Source organism: Daphnia magna, linkage group LG7, assembly GCF_020631705.1.
Source record: "Daphnia magna isolate NIES linkage group LG7, ASM2063170v1.1, whole genome shotgun sequence".
NCBI classification, from domain to species: domain Eukaryota; kingdom Metazoa; phylum Arthropoda; class Branchiopoda; order Diplostraca; family Daphniidae; genus Daphnia; species Daphnia magna.
Genome location: NC_059188.1, coordinates 1,990,133 through 2,011,149, shown reverse-complemented (window position 1 = coordinate 2,011,149; position 21,017 = coordinate 1,990,133). Strand labels below are relative to the sequence as shown.

The 21,017-nt window shown below is 38.7% G+C and overlaps 7 protein-coding genes across 9 annotated transcripts; 4 read left to right on the top strand and 3 right to left on the bottom strand.

Moving 5' to 3' along the window:
• The first annotated feature begins 1,045 nt into the window (after positions 1 to 1,045).
• On the top strand, positions 1,046 to 2,018 carry LOC116927913 (sequestosome-1). Its single transcript, XM_032934953.2, has 3 exons — positions 1,046 to 1,322; positions 1,412 to 1,728; positions 1,795 to 2,018. Exons 1-3 carry the CDS (start codon positions 1,085 to 1,087, stop codon positions 1,900 to 1,902), a joined length of 663 nt encoding a protein of 220 aa, XP_032790844.1. The 5' UTR covers positions 1,046 to 1,084; the 3' UTR covers positions 1,903 to 2,018.
• Positions 2,019 to 3,432: 1,414 nt separating this feature from the next.
• Positions 3,433 to 5,521, top strand: LOC116927907 (WSC domain-containing protein 2). The gene is made up of 5 exons (XM_032934948.2): positions 3,433 to 3,728; positions 3,815 to 4,220; positions 4,293 to 4,535; positions 4,624 to 4,867; positions 4,964 to 5,521. Exons 1-5 carry the CDS (start codon positions 3,498 to 3,500, stop codon positions 5,109 to 5,111), a joined length of 1,272 nt encoding a protein of 423 aa, XP_032790839.1. The 5' UTR covers positions 3,433 to 3,497; the 3' UTR covers positions 5,112 to 5,521.
• LOC116927910 lies at positions 5,352 to 7,051 on the bottom strand. The gene is made up of 7 exons (XM_032934950.2): positions 6,764 to 7,051; positions 6,577 to 6,703; positions 6,380 to 6,511; positions 6,260 to 6,315; positions 6,108 to 6,186; positions 5,912 to 6,040; positions 5,352 to 5,796 (listed from the first exon to the last, which is right to left on the bottom strand). Exons 1-7 carry the CDS (start codon positions 6,883 to 6,885, stop codon positions 5,602 to 5,604), a joined length of 840 nt encoding a protein of 279 aa, XP_032790841.1. The 5' UTR covers positions 6,886 to 7,051; the 3' UTR covers positions 5,352 to 5,601.
• Positions 7,052 to 8,686: 1,635 nt separating this feature from the next.
• On the top strand, positions 8,687 to 11,675 carry LOC116933288 (histone-lysine N-methyltransferase SUV39H2). The gene is made up of 9 exons (XM_045176581.1): positions 8,687 to 9,149; positions 9,206 to 9,333; positions 9,395 to 9,549; positions 9,614 to 9,876; positions 9,948 to 10,172; positions 10,238 to 10,382; positions 10,454 to 10,563; positions 10,637 to 10,772; positions 10,845 to 11,675. Exons 1-9 carry the CDS (start codon positions 8,898 to 8,900, stop codon positions 10,988 to 10,990), a joined length of 1,560 nt encoding a protein of 519 aa, XP_045032516.1. The 5' UTR covers positions 8,687 to 8,897; the 3' UTR covers positions 10,991 to 11,675.
• Positions 11,560 to 16,167, bottom strand: LOC116927905 (importin-9). Of its 2 annotated transcripts, none has more exons than XM_032934945.2 (15): positions 15,749 to 16,167; positions 15,270 to 15,661; positions 15,156 to 15,206; positions 14,890 to 15,097; positions 14,675 to 14,833; positions 14,361 to 14,611; positions 14,046 to 14,295; positions 13,840 to 13,987; positions 13,612 to 13,771; positions 13,257 to 13,335; positions 13,054 to 13,191; positions 12,846 to 12,982; positions 12,331 to 12,773; positions 11,987 to 12,260; positions 11,560 to 11,919 (listed from the first exon to the last, which is right to left on the bottom strand). In XM_032934945.2, exons 1-15 carry the CDS (start codon positions 15,876 to 15,878, stop codon positions 11,656 to 11,658), a joined length of 3,084 nt encoding a protein of 1,027 aa, XP_032790836.1. In that variant the 5' UTR covers positions 15,879 to 16,167; the 3' UTR covers positions 11,560 to 11,655. The 2 variants fall into 2 exon arrangements, with proteins under 2 accessions (XP_032790836.1, XP_032790837.1); XM_032934946.2 differs by having other exon boundaries at positions 11,560 to 11,916.
• A 762-nt stretch (positions 16,168 to 16,929) lies between these two features.
• Positions 16,930 to 20,021, top strand: LOC116927906 (isocitrate dehydrogenase [NAD] subunit gamma, mitochondrial). Of its 2 annotated transcripts, none has more exons than XM_032934947.2 (12): positions 16,930 to 17,112; positions 17,175 to 17,213; positions 17,281 to 17,335; positions 17,399 to 17,563; positions 17,627 to 17,760; positions 17,828 to 17,884; positions 17,949 to 18,082; positions 18,143 to 18,256; positions 18,320 to 18,456; positions 18,544 to 18,711; positions 18,770 to 18,851; positions 19,851 to 20,021. In XM_032934947.2, the coding sequence occupies exons 1-12, from the start codon at positions 17,047 to 17,049 to the stop codon at positions 19,873 to 19,875; spliced, it is 1,176 nt and encodes a 391-aa protein (XP_032790838.2). In that variant the 5' UTR covers positions 16,930 to 17,046; the 3' UTR covers positions 19,876 to 20,021. The 2 variants fall into 2 exon arrangements, with proteins under 2 accessions (XP_032790838.2, XP_045032517.1); XM_045176582.1 differs by having other exon boundaries at positions 19,198 to 20,021.
• On the bottom strand, positions 19,291 to 20,984 carry LOC116927909 (lamina-associated polypeptide 2). The gene is made up of 5 exons (XM_032934949.2): positions 20,638 to 20,984; positions 20,468 to 20,582; positions 20,050 to 20,405; positions 19,777 to 19,983; positions 19,291 to 19,719 (listed from the first exon to the last, which is right to left on the bottom strand). The coding sequence occupies exons 1-5, from the start codon at positions 20,818 to 20,820 to the stop codon at positions 19,588 to 19,590; spliced, it is 993 nt and encodes a 330-aa protein (XP_032790840.1). The 5' UTR covers positions 20,821 to 20,984; the 3' UTR covers positions 19,291 to 19,587.
• Positions 20,985 to 21,017: the final 33 nt, after the last annotated feature.

Sequence of the window (21,017 nt, the reverse complement as noted above, 5' to 3'; positions counted from 1 at the left end):
AACATATTCACGCATCTCCATCACGCTTTACTCGTTATTGATGTGACAAGCGTGCTGTATTAACCGCCATCAATAGAAATGATTCAAACCTGCAGAGATTACCATACCAAGTAGGACGACTCTTTTAACAGTCATAAATGTCATCGGTATTTATTCTTTTGCAACAATACTATTCGATTATGCAACCATTTTTGTTACATGCATTTTTTTTGCGCAACATTCTTACACGTAATCGACGATCCGCGTATCCGCCGTCAACATGTGTTTTGCATACTACGTCAATGGCTCGTTAACCACCGCTCTCTGACTCCCGAAAGTAAAAGGTTTCGAAGTTTTATGACTAATGTTGATTTTGCGCTTTTTTTTTTGCCTATCTCCGATGACTCCGATACGCAATGAAAAATTGTCATTTAACTATCGAAAGATGTGACCCTGAACCAAAAGAAAATCGGGATGAAGAAAGACGGGCATTTCGTTTTTCTTCTGCCACAAGAAAAACTACCAGCCATCACGCATTGTTTCAACGCATTTGTTTTAGCAACGTGATCATCAATGCAGTCAAAAGATCTTGTATAACAGCAGATCCCAAAAACGGAAGTTGGAATTTATTGTTTTCGCAATTGTTCGTCGCCTTTAAAAGAGTGCGCAAGAATGCTTTTGTGATACGACAAATCGGAATACATTTCCACCGTGTACTTGAATAAATACATAAATTATTTGATTCCCAAAAAGAACAAAACTATTGAATAATTAGAACAGTTGAGAGCTTTGCGTAACCTAATGGACGGTCGAGTTTGATCTGAAAATACATCTTTCCTTGCGTCAATATATTCCCTAATTGTTTTCTAAATGTCGCTAAACGTTTATTGGACCGTAGTATATACGACAATGTCATTTGTCCTCAGCAATATATTAGAAGCGAAAAGCACCTATTTTAAAACAGAAAATCAACGTTAAAACAACGATGCGCGTTGACGCTAAAACAACGTTTGCTTAAGTAAAACCAAGCCGAAGAATCGGTTCAAAGAAGCGCAGTCATAGTTGCAGCACTGTTCAAGATAGTTTAGTGAGACGCAAAACATCAATGTTGAGTCTGAATCCCATAATGAACATGCCCGAAGTCACGCTGACCTTCAAGTGCGGCGTCATTGCATCCGATGGGACGGTCGACGCCAACAGCTACAAATTCCTCACATGGTCTTACGTCACAGGCAACACCACCACCTCCGACACAACATCTTTTAGCCACATTTCGCTCGGCCAAAGAGTCTTGAACGTCTATCCTCAGCTGGCCGATGTACCGACACGTATTGTATACGTTGGTATGGAACAATTATTTATTTAAATATTTTAGTCTTAAATCTCTTTCTTTTTTAAATGTTGTGTGGTTTAATTATAATTAATTTTCCAGACGAGGAGAACGATAGGATTGCCATACCGTGCGATAATATTAAAGAGACGTTGGCTGCTTTAAGAGTCATAACCAAGGGTCATTTGGATGACCAAGAGAATCCCATCCGGTTATTTATCCAGATAACAAGTCCATCCGTTACGGGTAATTGTCAGGGCAATCCTCATCCCAATTTGATTTGTTCAAGCTGCAAGAATCAGCTTGTTGGCTTCGTGTACAAATGTCTCGAGTGCGATGGTGATTTCACTCTGTGCGGCCAGTGCGACACAGCCGGTAAACATCCGGAACACGTAGTTATTCGTTTCGCCGGAGATCAGGTATTTACAAAATGTATACATTTTTTGCGATTTTCTATTGATTTTTTTATTTGCATTTTATTTTAGCCCGTTTGCTTTCAGGAGATGAAGCAACTGATAAGCAAACATTATGAAAGTTCAGCTTTCGAGACGACTAAAATCAAGTTGAAGACGTGTACGTTGCGGGTAATGTGACGTGGTGTTCGCTTTTTATAAATGCTTATTCATATTTCCCCTAGTTTTCGAACAATTTTAACAATACTCCTAGATGTACAACTCCAGAAATATCTGAAATAAAAATCTCAACATTTTTTTTTTTCTAATCGTATTTTATTTTCTATGCACACGTGATAGCCTATATGTCTTACAGTTATGCAGAACCTTTTTTTTCGAAATGTATTCGACGTGAATAAAAATCTAGGCACGTTCCTAATCCGTATTACAGGGCTATAGGAATAACGCTCGTGATTGCCGTGTTTTTGGTTATGCACGAGTCACGACTTCTGGTCGGTTTATTCGGTTAGAGGGCGGGGAAAGGGCGTGCCATATCCCGGTATAATCTGAAAATTTCCTTAACATTGAAAGCCATCCATCATCGGGATGGCATTTATCTCGAAAGCCTAAAATTCATGTCAAATGAGGATGAAATTCCCAAGGTTTTCTTGCACTGAAAAATCCTTGTACAGATAAGAATAATGAACACCATGTGGTGAAACAAGTGTATAACAGCCATCAAGTGTTTCTAAAACAACCACACATGTGTTGTCATTGTTAAGAGAAAAGAATACACGGGAGCGTAGACCTCGACCTATCTTGAGTCTGCCACTTGTTAAGGCGAGAAGCTATTCAAAAAGCTTTTGGAACTCTGAAGTTTTCACAAATGCATGGCGAGAATAGACAAATGATTTGACCTTCCCTACTTTGATAACATTTTTGCGGTCAAGAATAGAGAGAGAGGTGAATTTACGAGTTTTATTAGTATTCAAACACATCGAGTTGATGTTCTTCAAACACTTGTCGCGACCTCTTCTCAGTTGGATGCTTAGTTTTCTGGTATAAATTTACCACTGTTTCAAGAGAAACTCCAGTGTTGAGTGAGCCCAGTGTGAGTGGCATATACCGACAAACATTTGAGTTTGAGAGCTACTGTAAATATACGCTGCAAGTATTAACATAAATGCAACACAAAGGACAAAACTATCACATTTCTGCTGTGAAAGAAACTTGAATTATAATTGTTATTGTAAAGCCACTGTCCATCCGAGTCTACTTCAAACAGTTGCTAAATAACTATAGTTAGGCACTAGGTGTGTGTGCAATCCTTATACACGTAAAGCTCTTTGGCTATAAAGTCAACTTTCGCCCGCAAATACCGTCAGATGAGTGGAACGTATTTTTGGTCATCGTTCCAAATAAGGAATGGCAAGAACCACTAAAAACTCCCGACTCATCTTTAGCGTTCCGTGTAAAAAAGAGCGTAAAAGGAAACAAAACGGAGAGAAAGAGAAAGGAAGGGCTGAATGAGAAAACCATCTGTGCCCGTCTGTGTTCACCGCAACACAAATAGACGAGTCACGGCAGATCACACGTGGCACTAACATCTTCAAGGACAGCAGCTTTTGCTTGTTGAAGGCATATGAATGCCCTCGGCGTCGTGAGTTGCCTGCACGATCTTCCAGCTTGTTCCAAGGTGTACATGTCTCCTGTTTTGTCCTGCAATTGGTAGAGGTCAACAGCCGGGAGGGAAGGCTTCTCGTGGATTTTTACTTCTGGCATTTCCCGAGCTGGACATGCAGCGTGATATTGTTCGTAAACTGGCGGCCAGTGCCGTGTTGTCTTCGGCCACGGCCAGTTCTCCCCGCAACAAGAAACAACCCCAGTGTGTCATCATGTTCCATCGACGACGTTTAAGTGTTTTGCAGTACGTCTTACTGGGCATTTTTTTCGGGTCGTCCATCTACTTATGGACCAACCGAATGAATCTCAACCGACCATTCGCTATTCAACTGCTACAAAATAAGGTGATTCTTCGTCTACAAGTCTTTGACCTCTAAATTCGAGATCGATTCAGAATAGTCAGTTTTGTTATTTTTTTATTTCTATTTAGGAAACTGAAGAGAACACAGATGGTAAACCTGATGTTGAAGAACTTATCGATGATAATAACAGTATTCAACCAATTGTCGATCCCTTGTCGGCCAACTTGTGTGGAGAAGCGACAGTACCCACCGTCGAGCCTGTCGGGATCGAACCATTCCCAGAATTCAAATTCGATTCCGATGAAGATGTCGATTTGAATCGAACGCTCGATTGGTTGGATTTGTGGAATGACGATGCCAACTGTACAAAATACGAATCGCGAGTTCTTAAACCTGGGAGTTATCCCCAAGTTGGTGCTTTAGTCTCATTCCCTGGTAGTGGCAATTCTTGGCTGCGTATGTTGTTGGTAGGCATTACAGGTATGTTTATCAGCTCAGTTTACGCCGGTGAAGATACCCAGTTCCAATCCAAAGGTATTGCACAATTTGAGAAAACTGTGAAACAAAATAATTCAACACGTCAATTATGTGTTTTTGAACCCGTAGCTAACACTAGCTATCAGATTCCAGTTGACTGTGGATGCACTTTGTTGCAAAAGACGCATGATTTTTCACTGGACGCCGTATTGTACAGTTTGCCCGAAGCGAATCGAACTAAAACCCTGGAAGAATTCAATGGCAAAGGCATTCTAATCATACGCAATCCTTTCAAAGCTATACGATCCTATCGCAATTTTGATTTCACTGGAATGGTCGGAGCTGCACCAGAAAGCGCTTTCTCAGGCACAAGTATTATGAATCCAATTTAAAAGACGTCACGTTTCCTTTGAAATAAAATTTTTTTTTTTTTTATCGATTATGTTATTCGAATATTCAGAATGGGATAATTTTGTGAGTCGATCTGTGGCCGGCTGGGAGACTTTGGCGACCGTCTGGATCCGTGGATTAAAACAAGGTGGCATCATATACTACGAGCGCCTACATCGGGAAACTCGATCGGAACTGAAACGTCTGTTAAAGATGCTCGGGTTGGGTTACGACAAAGAAAGACTCGAATGCGTTCTACGTCACACGGCGGATAATTCATTCAAACGCGAATCTAATCAAACGGCGCAAACCGAGTACGTTCATTTTCTCTTAGTACATTAGATTGGACATTGTCCTTATTATATTTACTATATTTTCGATTAATTTAACACGATTATTTGTTTATGTAGGTTCCCATACACTGCCAGCCAGAGATTATTAATTCACAAGGCGATAGAAAGCGTGCAACTTGCACTGAAAGAACGTGGCTTGGATCCACTTCCCATTCAGTATTACGACTTCTTTAACATTACTCCAGAATACGGCATTCCAACGTGATTGTTCTTTTTTCAACGAAATCCTTGTTAACAAATATGCATGTATTGTGGCAATTTTCTTGAACGTGAGGCGCACAGATATTCCCGATATATTTTGACGAAAAATCCAAACAAAAATGCTTGACTGTCCAAAGGATTTGCCACCATGATTGTTGCCTAATGCTAAACTGTCTGCGTTTTTAACGTAGATGGATTTACTAGAATGCAACAGAAGAATAACGACGTTTTCTTCCGCAAAAAATTTGAATTAAAACTGTATTAATATGTGTTCTACTTGAAAATGACATTGGATGACATGGATTCACGTTGAATGAAAAAAAAAATTGCTGATTGTCCTGAAAAATTGTTATTAATATGAAAAAAAACGCCCCCTGTACCTTCTATCAAACAAAATAAATGATAAAAGATCTATTTTTATACAGTAATCGTGATATAATTGCAACGATTTTTTAAGTAATTGTACTGAGCAAAATGAAGATTACTTTCACTCATCAGCAGAGCACTTTGTCCAGCGAAGGATCACTTGGTGGGTTTGAAACTTCAATAAGACCCACAGAGAACTGACCTTGTTTTAGATAATGAGATTCAGGTCCGCGGAATGCTTTAGAACGGATGAAGTATCGGACGATTCCAGTATCCACTTTTGCCATTTGTAGGCGGCATCCCCACGCTACCAGTGCAAAAGGCTGAGAATAAGAAATAAAAATCAATACACACCTGCACACCAGCCTTGTTGTCCAGCTATCAGGCTACAAATAGATTCTGTTGAAACTAAAAAAAAAAAATACATCCACTGCTCACCAGTTCTCTGCTCATTTTGTTCCAAGGAGTTATAACATATTTCCAAAGGCAAGATTTGACAAGCTTTTTCAACTTTAGAATTTCTGAAGGTTCAGCGCAAGGGTGATATAACATGACAATCGCTCCATGCTGCGACAGAAATGGGAATGATTAGTCTGAATAGCTACGGCTAAAATTTTTACGAAAGTAATCGCACTTCGATGTTATGTAGCCAGCGCTGAGGTGGGACAAACTGGTATTCACCGAAAATGGGCCAAAGAGGACGATGTCCTTCACTGTAATCATGTTTGGGAGGAAGAAAAAATTACCAATTTATTAATTTCAACTGCAATAACAAGGGAGACTTACTATGTTGGAATAGCTGAATTGTACTGAACTATGGTGTCCATACAATAGTGTGGAGGCTGATGGAATAAACATGTTTACGTTAATCAATTTCTCAACATATGCAGTCAGATATTTTAATACTGAATAATTTCCAGGAGGAATTTTATCACATGTTATAAATGGTTCAATGTCCTCTTTGACTGGAAGTGGATACTTGGAAGTGAAGCATGTATGGTTTACAGGGGAACCATCCCAATCCTTTGTTATATTGACCTTAAGAATTTCAATATTGCTAAGTTTAGCTGAAAATTTTTTAAATAACTAATATGAAAAATCACCTTTCCATTATCACATTTTTCTGAAGACACTCCCATGACAATTCCATGTTTTGCATCTTTCAGTTCTTCTGGGATATCTTTCTTCAAGAGTCGAGGTGTTGATAAGAGACCCAATGGGCTCAGAAATCTTAAATCAAGAAGCTATATAAATAAAAAAAATTTGAGTATGATAGAATTTAAGACTTACTTGGGGTCACTGTTTGATATGCCAGAGACTGGACTGTTATGTTCTGCATGACACAGTACCATGAAAAGTAGTTCAAGAAAAATTAAAAACCCAATGGTAATACAATGTTTGGTTTGGTTCATTTTAATTGCTACGATTGTTATTTGAAAAGAACGCACGACATCTACGAGCTGTGAGGGAGCCGTAAAACAAGAATTTCAGAATTATTCAACAGTGCATATTGGCAGTTGCATTCACTGAATATTGTGTTTTATTTTCACACCACTATATTTTAACTTTGTCTGCTAGCATATCTTTCTACAAATTTGAATTTTAGTCAGCCTGGATCCCCTTACTAAAACCCGGGAAAATCGTTCTGGAATGTAACCCGAATCCAGATTGGGTGCCAATTTAAATTCATACGCGACAAGAAAAAGAGCATTTTGAAATGTGAAATCAACAAATGGAGTAGTTTGTTCATTTTCCCAGAAAGCATCTTCTTCAGTATTCAGAGAAAGCCAAGAAAAGCTACATGCTTTCTTCGAATGAACAGGCTTTACCGCGTTCTCAAATATGTCGGATTACTCGGATACTTTGAAAAGACGATGACTGACTTAAAGTGATCTTTCAGCAAAAATTTGTTTACGTTTATTTTTATTTTTTCATAAGAAATCTAGTACAACGATGAATGCCGTAGGCATTGGCCATGTTTATAATTTATTAGCCATAAGAAATTTGACGAGCTGAATTGCTGCGTCCCAGGCTTAAGTATCAGTTTACAAATCCAAATCATTTTAACAAATTCGAAATCCAAATCAAATAATTTCGTAAAAATAATCTAAAATTTCAAATCAAATCCAAATCAAATCCAAATGAAATCAATGAAATCAAATGAAATGTCAAATCCATAGGGGGGAAAATAAATTTTTCTTTTTTTTCAAATTTCAAAATAATTTAAAAGAATGCCCCAACCGCCCGAATGAATTTTTTCGGGGCGGGACGTCAGCCCCGATTAGAGCTAATCGGGGCTGATATGGATTTGAAAATTGATTTGATTTTTCAAATCAAATAACGACAATTTGCGACAAATCCAAATCAAATCAAGGTTTTTTTTTGGTTCCGAAAAGCAAATCAAAATCCTTGAATTTCTCGGATTTGATTTGGATTTGATTTGATTTTTCTTGCCAAATCCATTCCACTGTTAAGTATCGTTCACCTTACAGGTTTTTGGAGCGTTTTACGTATTACGTACAGCGTTTCGTAAGCGTTTTGAGGAAAGAAAAAGCTTGAGGAAAAAATGAGACAAGTCTCATTTTTCATTCCATTCATATAACTAGCTAGTTGCCAAAATCAGAGTCATAGAACCCTGGTTGGTTCAGGCTGAGAGGAATCCCTATACCGCGTTTCGTTGGTCTGAATGTCTAAAATTTCGACAGTTTTGGGGCGGAGCAAAGTGGTGGAAACTAGAATCAGAGTCATCTATCGAGAGAAACTGAATTATTCAACGGCCATTTCAGTGTTTCTATTCGAGCTTCAATTTTTCTGGTATCGTCTGCTCTGTTCGTTTCCTTTATCACTGTTGTGATTGGCTGTTGAAGTTTTCAAACGTATTTCCTGATTGGTGCACTTATCACACACCCGCTGAAGGCTCTCACTGCTATTTCCGAAATTAGGCACAACGACAGACGATTCCCCCCATGTCGTGAACCAACCACGGTCCTATGACTCTGCCAAAATACATTTTTCCCATGGAATTATTGTTGCAATGGACACAGAAATGATGCGAAAATCAACCACTTTTACACGAATCTTTCATCAAATAATTGACTAAATTTTAATGGCCGTAATGGCTTATTCTTATATTGAGAAACAAACATGTTCATTTTATGATATAATTTGAATCGTGCAATGTGGCTCGAAAGGCATTAAAAAAAGGGACCTGAAACCGGCGCGAAACACCATATTGCTTGGGGTGCTGGTGTATGCATGTATCGTAAATGTGCGTTACTAACATTTAAACGGAAGAAGCTTTTTTCCGATGCAAAATTTTTAAGTGCATTGTGTGTTAGCTGAAGTTGTGCTTCTTATTTTTATTTAAACAACAATATCAAAACCCCACCGACTTTCTTGTATTTCGTCTTTCATTGTGAGCATTATGGGTGACGATCACGACGACCCATCTACACTTGGTGAATCTGTGATGGAAACAGAAAACATCGAATCGGTATCGCTATCGGTGTCTATAGTTTCTGATGATAGCAAAAATGATGAACTCATTAAAAAGAAAAGGAAGAGTAGAAAGAAGTCTGATGGTTATAAATCAAGAAAAAGATCTAGATCTACGAAACCCACCACTTCAGATGAGTATGAAGTTGAAATGATAATTGATCACAAAACTGATGAAAAGGTAAAGAGAGTGATGATGTTTTTTTTATTATTGACATAAACTTTCAAACTAAACAGGGTCGTGAGTTTTATCTTGTTCATTGGAAAGGATGGAGTGATGATGATGATTCTTGGGTACCCATTGAAGATTGTGACTGTCCTGCGCTAATTGCTGAATTTTATCAGCGTAATCCTGACAAAGACCCGTAAGTAATAATTTCATCAGCCATCTTCAAGGATCTGTATACATCTTGAATGACTAAACAGAAATGGTTTGGAAACTCGACAAAAGAAGGCAGCTGAATCTGCACAACTTCAAAGTTACATTGAAGGAATTTTGAAACCAGCAAATGAGGACATTGATCTAGCAATGCAGCTTGTATGCAGCTCATCAGATAGACACAAACTCAATGGGTTCAAAAGTATTTTAACTAATAATTATCATGGGCAAACATATTGCTTTAATTGCCGTTATTTATTTTTTAGTCCACTTGTCCAATGAGGAAATCAACAAGTATGCATTCATGGTGTACAGAAAGAAACAAAAACTATTACAGATGGAAAAGAACTTGATGATGCAGTTGCTTACTAGAGATTTCCGACAAAGACGAGTTGATCAGCTCCAGCGATTGAAAGAATGGGAAAATCAAATCAATGAAACAACTCAGGGGAAACCACCAGTCAAAATTGAAAATAATGTCGACTTAGATGAACCCCCAGTTGGTTTCACTTATGTTACTCAATGCAAGGTAAAAGAATCTGAATTCTCATTTAATGAGTGTCATCTAATGAGTTCAAGACTCTTGATTCGACATTTTAGGCTGGTGATGGAGTAGTTATTCCAGACGACCCTGTGATTGGATGTGAATGCCTCGATTGCATCGACGGTCGCAAGACATGTTGTGGTCCGATGTCCGGCACGCAGTCAGCATACACGAAAGCAGGGCGTCTGAAGGTTCCTGTAGGCACCCCAATTTATGAATGTAACAGTCGGTGCCGTTGTGGACCGGAATGTCCAAACCGAGTAGTCCAGAGAGGTTCAAAGGTTGATTTGTAATATTTACAAATTATTATACAGATAAACATAATAAGTAGCGTTTGATACTACAGTTGAAACTATGCATTTTTCGCACCAACAATGGTTGTGGTTGGGGTGTCAAAACACTTGAAACGATTCGTAAAAACAGCTTTGTTATTGAATATGTTGGGGAAGTCATTACCAACGAAGAAGCTGAGAAGCGTGGAGTGCAGTATGGTAAGTTATTGAAAAATTTTTACGTTCAAACTGTTAGAAACAATCAAACGATTCCATTTATGTTTATCTAGATTCAGAAGGAAGAACTTATCTTTTCGATTTGGATTTCAATGATATTGATTGTGTATACTCTGTCGATGCTGCTCATCAGGGAAATGTTGCACATTTTATCAATCATTCGGTATTTCAGTCTTTTATACATGAAAACAATATTCAAAGGCATTTAAGTAAACAACCGATTTATTCAATTGCAGTGTGATCCTAATTTAGCTGTCTTTGCCGTGTGGGCGAATTGCATGGATATCAATATGCCACGCCTTGCGCTCTTTGCCCAGAGAGACATTCATGTCGGAGAGGAGCTTACCTTTGACTATGCTTCATCTAAAACCGGTAAGCCTTTTTCTGCTTAAGCTATTACGGGACTGCTATGCCAAACATTATGATTTATGAACAATTTGACAGAAAACCCGGAGGGAAAAACTACTGCGTCATCAGGCAAAGAAGTTAGTGTAAAAAATGAATGCCGTTGCGGAGCTACTAATTGCCGAAAGATTATGTTTTCACTGCCAGAAAACCAAATAATAGCCCCGTTTCTTAAGGCAGAATAAACAGCCTTCTTACATGCAGCATGCAAGCTATAACTTCGGGTTCCCAATTTTCGTGTCTCAGTGGAATTTTGTATTGGAACTGATGACCTATATTCTTTTATCTCAACTAACAATTTCTTATCAAGTTTTTCATGCTACATCCCATTAGATCCCATTTTGGTTTTGTCCACACCTTTCCTTACTACGAAATACTCGGGTAGAATTTGCTTGTGATGTCATGGGCCTTTTGCTTGCAACACTATTTGTTTTGAAGGGGTTGAGATAACTAGTATTAACTGTATTTCGTGTGCCGACTTCAATTATAAGCAGATCAGTACTTGTGCTAAAGAATGAAAAATATTGACAAGGATGGACCTGCCCGATACTTTGAAAATTTTGATCACCATGTGCCCTCCTATTTTGCTTGAAATATCAAGATACAATCCTTTCAACATTTCAAATAAAGGGAGTGGGGAGGCAGATGAAATGACAAGGGCACATTTGTAGGCGCCGAAAGTTCTACTGTTGCACGGCATTTGCACAGTAGTATCCATTGCAAAGATTTGATGATGCTATCAGAATATTCTGCATCCTTTTGATGGCATTGTATTTACAAGCTCATGATAAACATCCACAATTGATTTACCATAGATTGTCCCATAAATTTTAGTTTGTGAAAATACACTTCAAAGCTGATGAATACCAATCAAGTTCAAAACCTGTTTCTCTTGACTATTAAGATGCGGGAGGAATCCAGATGGAAAGTAACTCTGGCTACTAAAAGAGCGCAGGAATTCGGTTAGATACTGCTGCAAATTAATTACTGAGTTGGGATCATGTTGTGCGTCTGGATCATCATCATCCTTCAAATCATCCAACTTATCTTCATCATTTAGTAACTGGGTGGATAACAATGCACCTGCATTTTCACGCATGCCTTCCACGCTCTGCTTTCAAATGCAATAATACAAAAAAATTAATACGAACTGAAAAATGAATCATGAAAGCTATTTTTACTTCTCCGTCTGTATCGTTATCGTCGTCATCGTCCGCGAATGCCATCGCAGATTCCAGGCAATTGGAAAGTTCGTAGATAAGGAGTTTCAAAATTTTGACAAGGATGGAAATCTCTTTGACACGGTACTGAAGAGCTCCCCGCTGGGAGCGAGTTCGGATGCAACCATCACCATCGGTAAGATCGCTGTCATCTTCAACTGTAATTGTAATTTCGGTGATTCGACTGTCGTTCGTCGTTACACCGTGATGCAACAGTTTCGCAAGTGCTATAGAACTAGAAGGCGAGATTGATTCAATTAGAGGAGCGGGGCAGATTATTATTGCAAGAATAACCTGTTCATTACCTGACTTTAGTCTCATAAGCACCGGAAAATACGTGCTGCCTCGAACACCATTGGTGTAAGACGAAATGAAGAGCTGATTGACCTTTGGGTCCTGGTACGGATGACAGGAAGTCTAGCACAGCTTCCATTTGGGCATGGATTAAATGTGCATAAACCATAATTAGTGACTGCGCAGCCACAAGCGATGAAGATCCTTGGAGTTTACTTAAAACACCCCTTAAAATCAAATCGACACTGTCGCCCAAATGACTTCCCGCACGATTAAATAAAGTGCTGACGAGTCGGCCAACAAACGCCGAACTCGATTCGTTAACCGTAGGGTTCAATAGATTTAGGACGACCTGAATGATGAAGTAGAGACCCGTGTGTCCCTCAGAGTCCCGATAGGCAGCCACTTGATCGGGTGAAACTGACACAAAAGCTCGCAAACATTCCCCTCCATTCTAGAAAGGGATCGATCATTTGTTACATATAATTCAAAGTTAGATACAGGAAGTGTGAACGTTTGATATTACCTGAACGATAGTTGGGTCATCCGACGTCAGAGCAGAGCGTACGGCGCAAGGAAAGGTTTGCATCAAAGCATCACTTAATGGCGGTTTCGAGGCTCGAACAAGAGTCTCCACGACATCTAATGCTACCCCATGTAATCCTATTTACCAATTTATAAATGTTGAATAGCAAATTTTTACAAATAAAAACAGTTTTAAGCATTTTACTAACCTGACGGCACCTTGTCTGGTGGTGATTGAAGAATAGAGACCAACGTAGGGACTAATCTATGTTGAAGGGGTCCTAGGCAAGCTTCGTTCTGTGAGAGCTCACGGAAAATGTCTTGAGCAAGTTCAACAATTACAGGGTCTATTTTAACGAAATCAACATTTACCTTAAGCGACAAAACTGTTAAACAATTGCAAGTTAATCACCTGAGTTGTGCTTTAGGAAAAGGGCGATGGTAAGCGGACAAACCTTGGACTCACATGTCGCGGTAAAGTTTTTATCGACCTAGAGAATAATTCGGCACTTTAGGTTCGAGACTCAGTCGAAAACACAAAAGAAACAGTAAAAAAAATAATGACAAAAAAAATGACAAAGAAAAAGAAGAAAAAAAAAGAAAAAAAAAGAACAAGAAAAAAGAACAAGAAAAAAGAACAAGAAAAAAGAATAAGAAAAAAGAATTAAAAAAAAAAGAATGAAGAAAAAAAGAATAAAAAAAATAATAATAAAAAAATAATAATAATAAAAAGAAAAACAGAAGGAGAATAACCAAGTGATTCTTACAGCCAAAACCATGGCAAGGGTTTCGAGAACCAAGCTGAGTACTTCGTGGCTAAATAAAATAGCCAAATTCAGCAAAGACTCGGTGATCATGGGTAGCATCGGCGTCAATATAGCAGTATTCTGTGATTCTTTCAAGTGCTCGCAAAATCCCCACACAGCTCTTGATGAGCAACAAAAAAGGCAAGAAGTTAACAAGTGTCTGAAATGAACACGCAAAGAAAGAATTACCGAACAGCAGTGATACGAAGAATGACATTCTGATGGGGCTGCAAAGCTTCGACGGTTGCCTGTATGTACCGATTAAGTAATGTTGCGGGTAAGAAATTCGCGAACCGGCTAGCTGCCCACAGGCAACGACCCAACAGAAAAGGTGACGCTGCCAGTATACAAGATGTTAATGATGAAACTTTGGAAAAAACCTCTTTTTCGCTTACCGGCCATGCGATTATGCTGATCTAAGCTGCTCTGAAGAATAACCACTATATCCAAAGGCAATTGGTTTTCCTTTTGCTGAGATTCGAGAAGATCTTTTACGACGCCAAGAGAAAGTAAAGATGCTTCAACCACTTTCCACCAAAAGTTATTGCTGCCCTGAGTATGCATTACTTCGGCCTCCTGTAGGTGACGCGTCACGGCTTCACATAGACCGGAGCAAGCTTCATCCTCGAATTCTTGTCGCAGAGCCTGCCAGATGTCGGTATATAATAATAGCAATAACCAAACAATGGCAATACAAAAAAATGTTTTACGAGTAGAACATCTTGCGCGGCAAGCCGAACGGAATATGAAAAGGAATCTTCACTTTCGTCCTCAACAAAGCGGTCTGGGCTAGCTGTCCAGGTCGCGACTTGCTCTTCTGTTATTTGCATGAACAGGATAATATAGTAAATTATTTGACTGATTCCATCCCGTACAGCACTGCGGAAGCGAGGGGTTTCGACGAGGGCATGAACAAATTCGAAGATGCTAGAAACCAAGTTTTCGAAGCTGATAACTTCTCCTGGTGTAGTGAAAGGTCTTGATAGAATTACATTGAGAGCAATTAAAGAAGGAGACATGATACCATCCAGATCAACTTGCTCATCGGATTCCTCTGTTTCATTAACAACGCAGGCAACGTAAACCTGAGCGGAATGCGTCAATGTGTTCCATACTGTTGGAAGGATTTGTAATAACCATTGTGATAGCTGTTTTGGTACGTGCTTTACAAGTACAGTGAGCGCTGCATAAGACTAATAGTTTACGTCAGTCACAATAATATTTCTGAAGTAGGAATACCTTTGACAATTGATGTTTTGAGCCCGACGTCACTTGTCGGGCCATCAGGTTCTTGTAGATGTTTCACGAGAGCTTCAGTAAATGGCAGGAGAGAGGGTCCAAGGAGTTCCTTTACTAGGCCTTTATTATACTCACCGGCTGTACATACTGCCTCTGTTAGATTAGTAAATATTTGGATTGCTTGGGAACGCATTCTCACACTATATCGCTGCAAAAACCAACATGTTTGAAATGCAGATCATAACAATATATAGTGAGCAACCTACTGTACTCTCAGAGAAAATCTTGTAAACCTCAGGAAGAATCACTGGGACTACCTGGTGAAAACAAAAATTAAGCCATTCAGCTATTGATTAAATTACAAAATAAATTAAAAATACCTGGGGCATCTGCTTGTCATCAACATTATGAGTGATTTCCAGGAGGACACACATAGATCCTTGCAGACTGTCTTGACTTCCCTGTGTCAGGTAGATCATTAAAGTAGTAAACAAGGTTGGCCATTCTTCTGGCCAATCCCACTGTGCAATGGTTGAAATTGCATGGGCAGCTCCAGAACGAATTTTACTATTGGAATCTGAAAGAGCTCTCGGTAGAAGGTCACGTATCAAAGACTTTGCTTCTGGTAATGTTTCTGGGGGACGAAATTTCTCTTCACAGAGCTTCCACCAATGACAGTCAATGTACTGTTTCAAAAGAACTGTTGCTAACTGTCTGATAGGCAATTGATATTTAATATCCAAAATGATTTCAGTAAGGTAAATTCCAAATCCTCAATGAATTAAAAAGGAAAAAGAAAAAAAAAAATAACATTTCAATCACCACTTCGTCTGGTCACATAAAGTAGAGCGAGAAATACCTTCTGTAACCTCCAAAGCTTGAACTTGGCTCTCCCCGGCTTTTCTTACTTCTTGATTAGCTGACAAAATACTACGCAAAGTTTCAAGGGAAGCTTCTTTCAATGAATTGTTAACTTCCGGAGCAGACATTGTATTATTGGTAAATGACAACCAACTTCTTAAATTTATTTAACAACAACACAACAGTTTCAACCCGAGATGTTTTACTGAATTGCAGACAATATTCACACGACTGTCTATGAACACATGGTGCAGAGATGGCGCCAAACATTCTTTCAAGAACACCCTTGTTAGTTGTTAATGTAACGTTGGCGCGCGAAATTTTAAAAACATTCTCATTTTGTTAAAGACATTTACACTTAAGCAGATTTTCTCCGTCTATCTTTACTCACACGATGTAACACTCATAATGGATTGGTTAGTTTTACGCTAGATCCCCCTCGATGTTTTCACGTTCACTCTGATTTTGCAAATGTCTTTCGTCTTCACCAAATTGGATTTGCTTGTCCGTTTTCCACTCGGTCCACCACAGATTATCTTTTTCTAACTCTGTCAGTCGTTTCTCAATTAGAGCCATGCGGGCGGACAAACTTAATATGGGAGGATCAGGTTTCCTTTTCAATGATTTATCTTAAAGTAAAACATACGTCAATTAACTTTTCAATAGTTACACAAAGTGTAAAATATTAAATATGAAAAATACGAACGTATTTATACCTGGCTTGGTAATTTTCTGGCGAACGGAAGGGGCACATGCATGTATGGAAGCCATGGATTCTTTAACCTTGTGGATTATGGCGGGTAAATGCCATAAAGGGTATATTGCTTTCAGTACAGCCACAAGGGTTTAAAAAGGTTGTCTGTAATGTTAATTTTACCTGCAAATAATCCGTGAGACACAGAAAGATGTTGGCTATAAAGTTTAGATTAGAACTGCGTGCACTTTTTTAGTAACAGCCCTTGATGGTAACTACTAGACCTTTCTAGACAAATGCTTAGGTCAAATTAGCTTTGCCGTACAGGGGCCTCCTATTAATGCAACGTTTTGTAATTACTTTTTCACCTGCTCTCTTTGCTCTCCCTCTATCAACTATTAAATCACATCAAGTTTAGATTTTCGACTTTCGAGTGTGTGATGTAAAAAAGCTTAATCGACATGACAACGTCGTCAAAGAGAAATCTTAGAGAACTAGCAGAATAAATTAACATTCGAGTAAAATAAGAAATACCTTTAAATCGTAGTATATTTCGACTTTTGAATTATTATTATCATTTGAATTATTATTCAACAGCAAAAATGTCTACGGCAATATTATTACGTACGCTTTCAGGACCATTGAGAAATTTGGGTCGTCTTAAAGCCGTAAGGAATTACCATTTTGATTTTTGCAACAATGATATTATAGTTTCCTTTTCGCCTCACAGGGAAGTGTCTGGACTATAACTAGGGAAGCTCACAATAAGGTGATAAATAGAATAAACTTCTTTGCTCCATTATGATTTCATAGCAGATCTGTAACATTGTTTATAGAGCAAAAGCCCTCTGGCTCAGTATGGTGGAAGATTTACAGTAACAATGCTTCCAGGTCCAAAAATCTTGAATTCTGTATTCGTCAGCTCAAAACTCATACTAATCTATTATATTGAAGGTGATGGAATTGGCCCTGAGATGATGAATTATGTCAAAGAAGTTTTTCGCTATGCTGGAGTCCCAGTAGATTTTGAAGAGATTCACTTTGATCCAAACTCTGAATCAGAGGTGGATTTCTTTGATGCCATTACTTCAATCAAACGAAATGGAGTTGCCATCAAAGGTAATTATTGTTATATCTGAATATCTGACTATTTTTCAACTGCCATCCTTCTGTTTGCATCAGGAAATATTGAAACAAGAGAAAACAGGCCAGGGCAAATCTCTCGTAATGTTGAGCTTCGCAATGAGCTAGATCTTTTTGCATACATAATGAACTGCAAATCCTTTCCTGGAATTCAAACTAGGCATAAAGATATTGTATTATATTATAGCTGTACATGAACTTTTCATTGTTTTTAATTAATTATTACATTTAACTTTGCAGGATATTGTCCTTATTAGACAGAACACAGAAGGAGAGTATGCAATGCTGGAGCATGAGGTAATCTGACATGGAACTTTATTTCATTTGGTGATGAAGAATTATTTATCATAATACTATAAAGAACGCGCCTGGTGTTGTCGAAAGCTTGAAGATAGTTACGCGTGCAAATTCAGAAAGACTCGCCCGCTATGCTTTCGATCTTGCTCAAAAGCAAGGAAGAAAGAAAGTTACTACCGTACATAAGGCTAATATTATGTAGGTCACCTAAACTGCTTTTTCTTTTTCAAGATTTCTGAGTAACATTTCTCGCTTTAGGAAAGTCTCGGATGGCCTTTTCTTAGAAACGTGCACTGAAGTAGCAAAAGAGTATCCAAATATTGAGCATAATAACATGATTATTGATAACTGTTGCATGCAAATGGTGGCTAAGTAATCACATTGTTTATATGGGTTGAAATTTCCCTGGTTGGTTAAAACAATTTTTCTTTTAAGACCCCAGCAATTTGATGTTATGATCATGACCAATCTCTATGGCAATATTGTTTCGAATCTCGCATGCGGTCTCATCGGTGGCCCTGGTTTACTGAGCGGAAGAAATATGGGCCCTCAGTATGCTGTCTTTGAACCGGGTAATTTATCTTGATCTCTTTTTCCAACAACCATGATCAAACCATTGTTTGATGTGCGCTGTTTTTGACAATTGACTTGTTCCTCAGGAACCAGAAACACTGGACAATCCATTGCCGGAAAAAATATTGCCAATCCTATTGCAATGTTGAACGCTTCGGTAGATTTGCTTGACCATTTGGGACTAGATTACCATGCCCAAATGGTAGGAAGTGCTGTTAATAAAACAGTGAACGATGACCGTATATGGACCCCAGGTAACCATCTCAAAAACTCTGTATTTTCATTCACTCTAATGTTCGTAATTGTTTTCAGATCTTCACGGCCAAGCAACAAGTATAGATGTCGTTCAGAATGTTATCCGTAACATCCAAGAACAAACAAAAACGAAGAATTGGTAAGTTGTTCATCAAATCATATAATAGTTAGCTGAGTCTTTGAATTTGGAACTATTGCATTTTTTTCACAACTTTCTTCTTTAAATTCACCTCCAGCATAAATCAAGTGCATGTTAAATGATTAATGAAATAGATAGGAAAATTTAGAGTAATAGAGCTTCATACTAATAGAATTTAATTTAATCTTTCTATTAACATTTAAAGCCTCTAATCTTCCTGCTTATCGTCTGATTTGCATTTTGAAAACCTAATGTTCTCGTAGACTATTCAGAATTTACAAAAAAGTTGCGCTTGTAAGCATCTTCGTCTTGTTTACCTTATGGCATATCTGCTTTTCACTCTCAGGGCTGCAATGTAGAGTGAGATTTTCCTGATACCGCAGTTGGAGTCATCAGCATCGTTGAAGTTTGTAGTCAGTCTTCAATTTAATTACACTTGTTATGTTTTTGACATGTGTATTTGAGCTTCTGGCCGAAAAAGAAGCCAATACAAAATTAAACGTAATAAAGATCGAATATCCTTTTCCGACTTTTTGCCATATGGATCGGGGTGGGGCAAACTTTTACTTGAAATCAAGCAGTATGGTAAAAATGGGTATGTGATGAACAACAACTGAACCAGAGAAATAGTGAATGGAGTATTCCAACCATGCTTTTAGAGATAGTATCAATGGGTTAAACTACGGCTCAAATAACACGCTCGGCTTGAACTTCGAGGCTTGTTTGGATGAAAACATTAGACATCAGGCAATGGATTAGGCTTGGCATTATCCATTTTCTCGGCAACTTGTTCTGCTTTTTCCAGGTACTGAGATACACTTTGTCTGATGGTCTCCATTAACTGCTTGACTTGACCGAAGCTTGCATACTAACAACAACAAAATTAAATAGTTAATAATAGTTGTTAATCTTTGGATACACTTACCGTATAAATTATGTATGCCGTTGCTAAAACAGCCAATAGCAACAACATGTAACGGATGATATTGGGCTTAACAGGGGGGGACCCCGAATGGGAAGGTAGTGGCTTGGCTGCGCTGCCATCGGTCACATCTACAAGGCGCCGAGACTCGTAAGTATATTGAGAAGAGCTAGAGACAGATCGAATGCTCGGTCTTGGTGTTGGCGTACCCTTAACGTAAACAAATAAATTTAGTTCTTTTGTCTTAAGTTTTTGAATTAAATTAAGTCAACTAACTTGACGGTCAACCAACGGCAAAGCGTTAACAGAAGATGGGGGTCGCTCCGCGATCCGTTTACGAATCACAGTTAGAGGTTCCGGAGTGGAGATAACTGGATCTACTGTTAGAGGGTGAGGGCCAGGGATAGGGACAGGGACAGAGGCAGGTGAACTGGGTTGTACAAAATTCTCTGCTACTATTTCAATATTCTGATGTTCTTCTTTCTGCTCCTGAGGTTCATCCTCTGAATCAGAGTATTTTTCATCATGTGAAGCTCCATTACCATTTGTATGTTCAACTTCAACTACAGGAGGTTGTGTTCCATTTTGCAAGAGTGCTGCTAGTTTTCGCTGATAGACCGATCTGGTAGTGTCTGTGATTGGCAAATGGAATTACTTTGATTACGTTTTGACATTGAGTGATAATTTTGTTTACCAACAATGGGGCCCACTGGTATGCCAAAAGATTGGAGTTGGCTAAAGAGATCATCATCAGAAATGGTAGTGATGTCCAACCCGTTGAAGACTAAGCTGTTGTTTGACACTTCAACCTTCAATTCAGAAAAAAATAAACCAATGAGCACAACTAGGGCAACAATTATGTACCTTTTGTTCAGTGATAGAATCGGCCTCTTCATCACTGGAAAAATCACCTTTCTGGGCGGCAATCGGAGCAACGTGTTGCTCATAAAGCTTGACGAACTCTTCCTTCCTGGCGCTTTGAATGGGCGGTTGAACCCCGTGACTTATTAATTCGTTTTTCAACTGTTCTTTGGTCAAACTCGCCATGGTATTTCACAAATATAATCTGCTAAAACGATTCAAACCAAGTAAGTCTATCCCGATATACTACGACCAGACTAAAACACACGAATTTTAAAACCAAAAAGACAACGTTATCAGCTTCAAGTTCAAACAACTGGAACTGGAAGTGCACCGTATAACTTACAGACGCCTTAGCCTGCGGCGCTGTCAGCTCGCGGCAT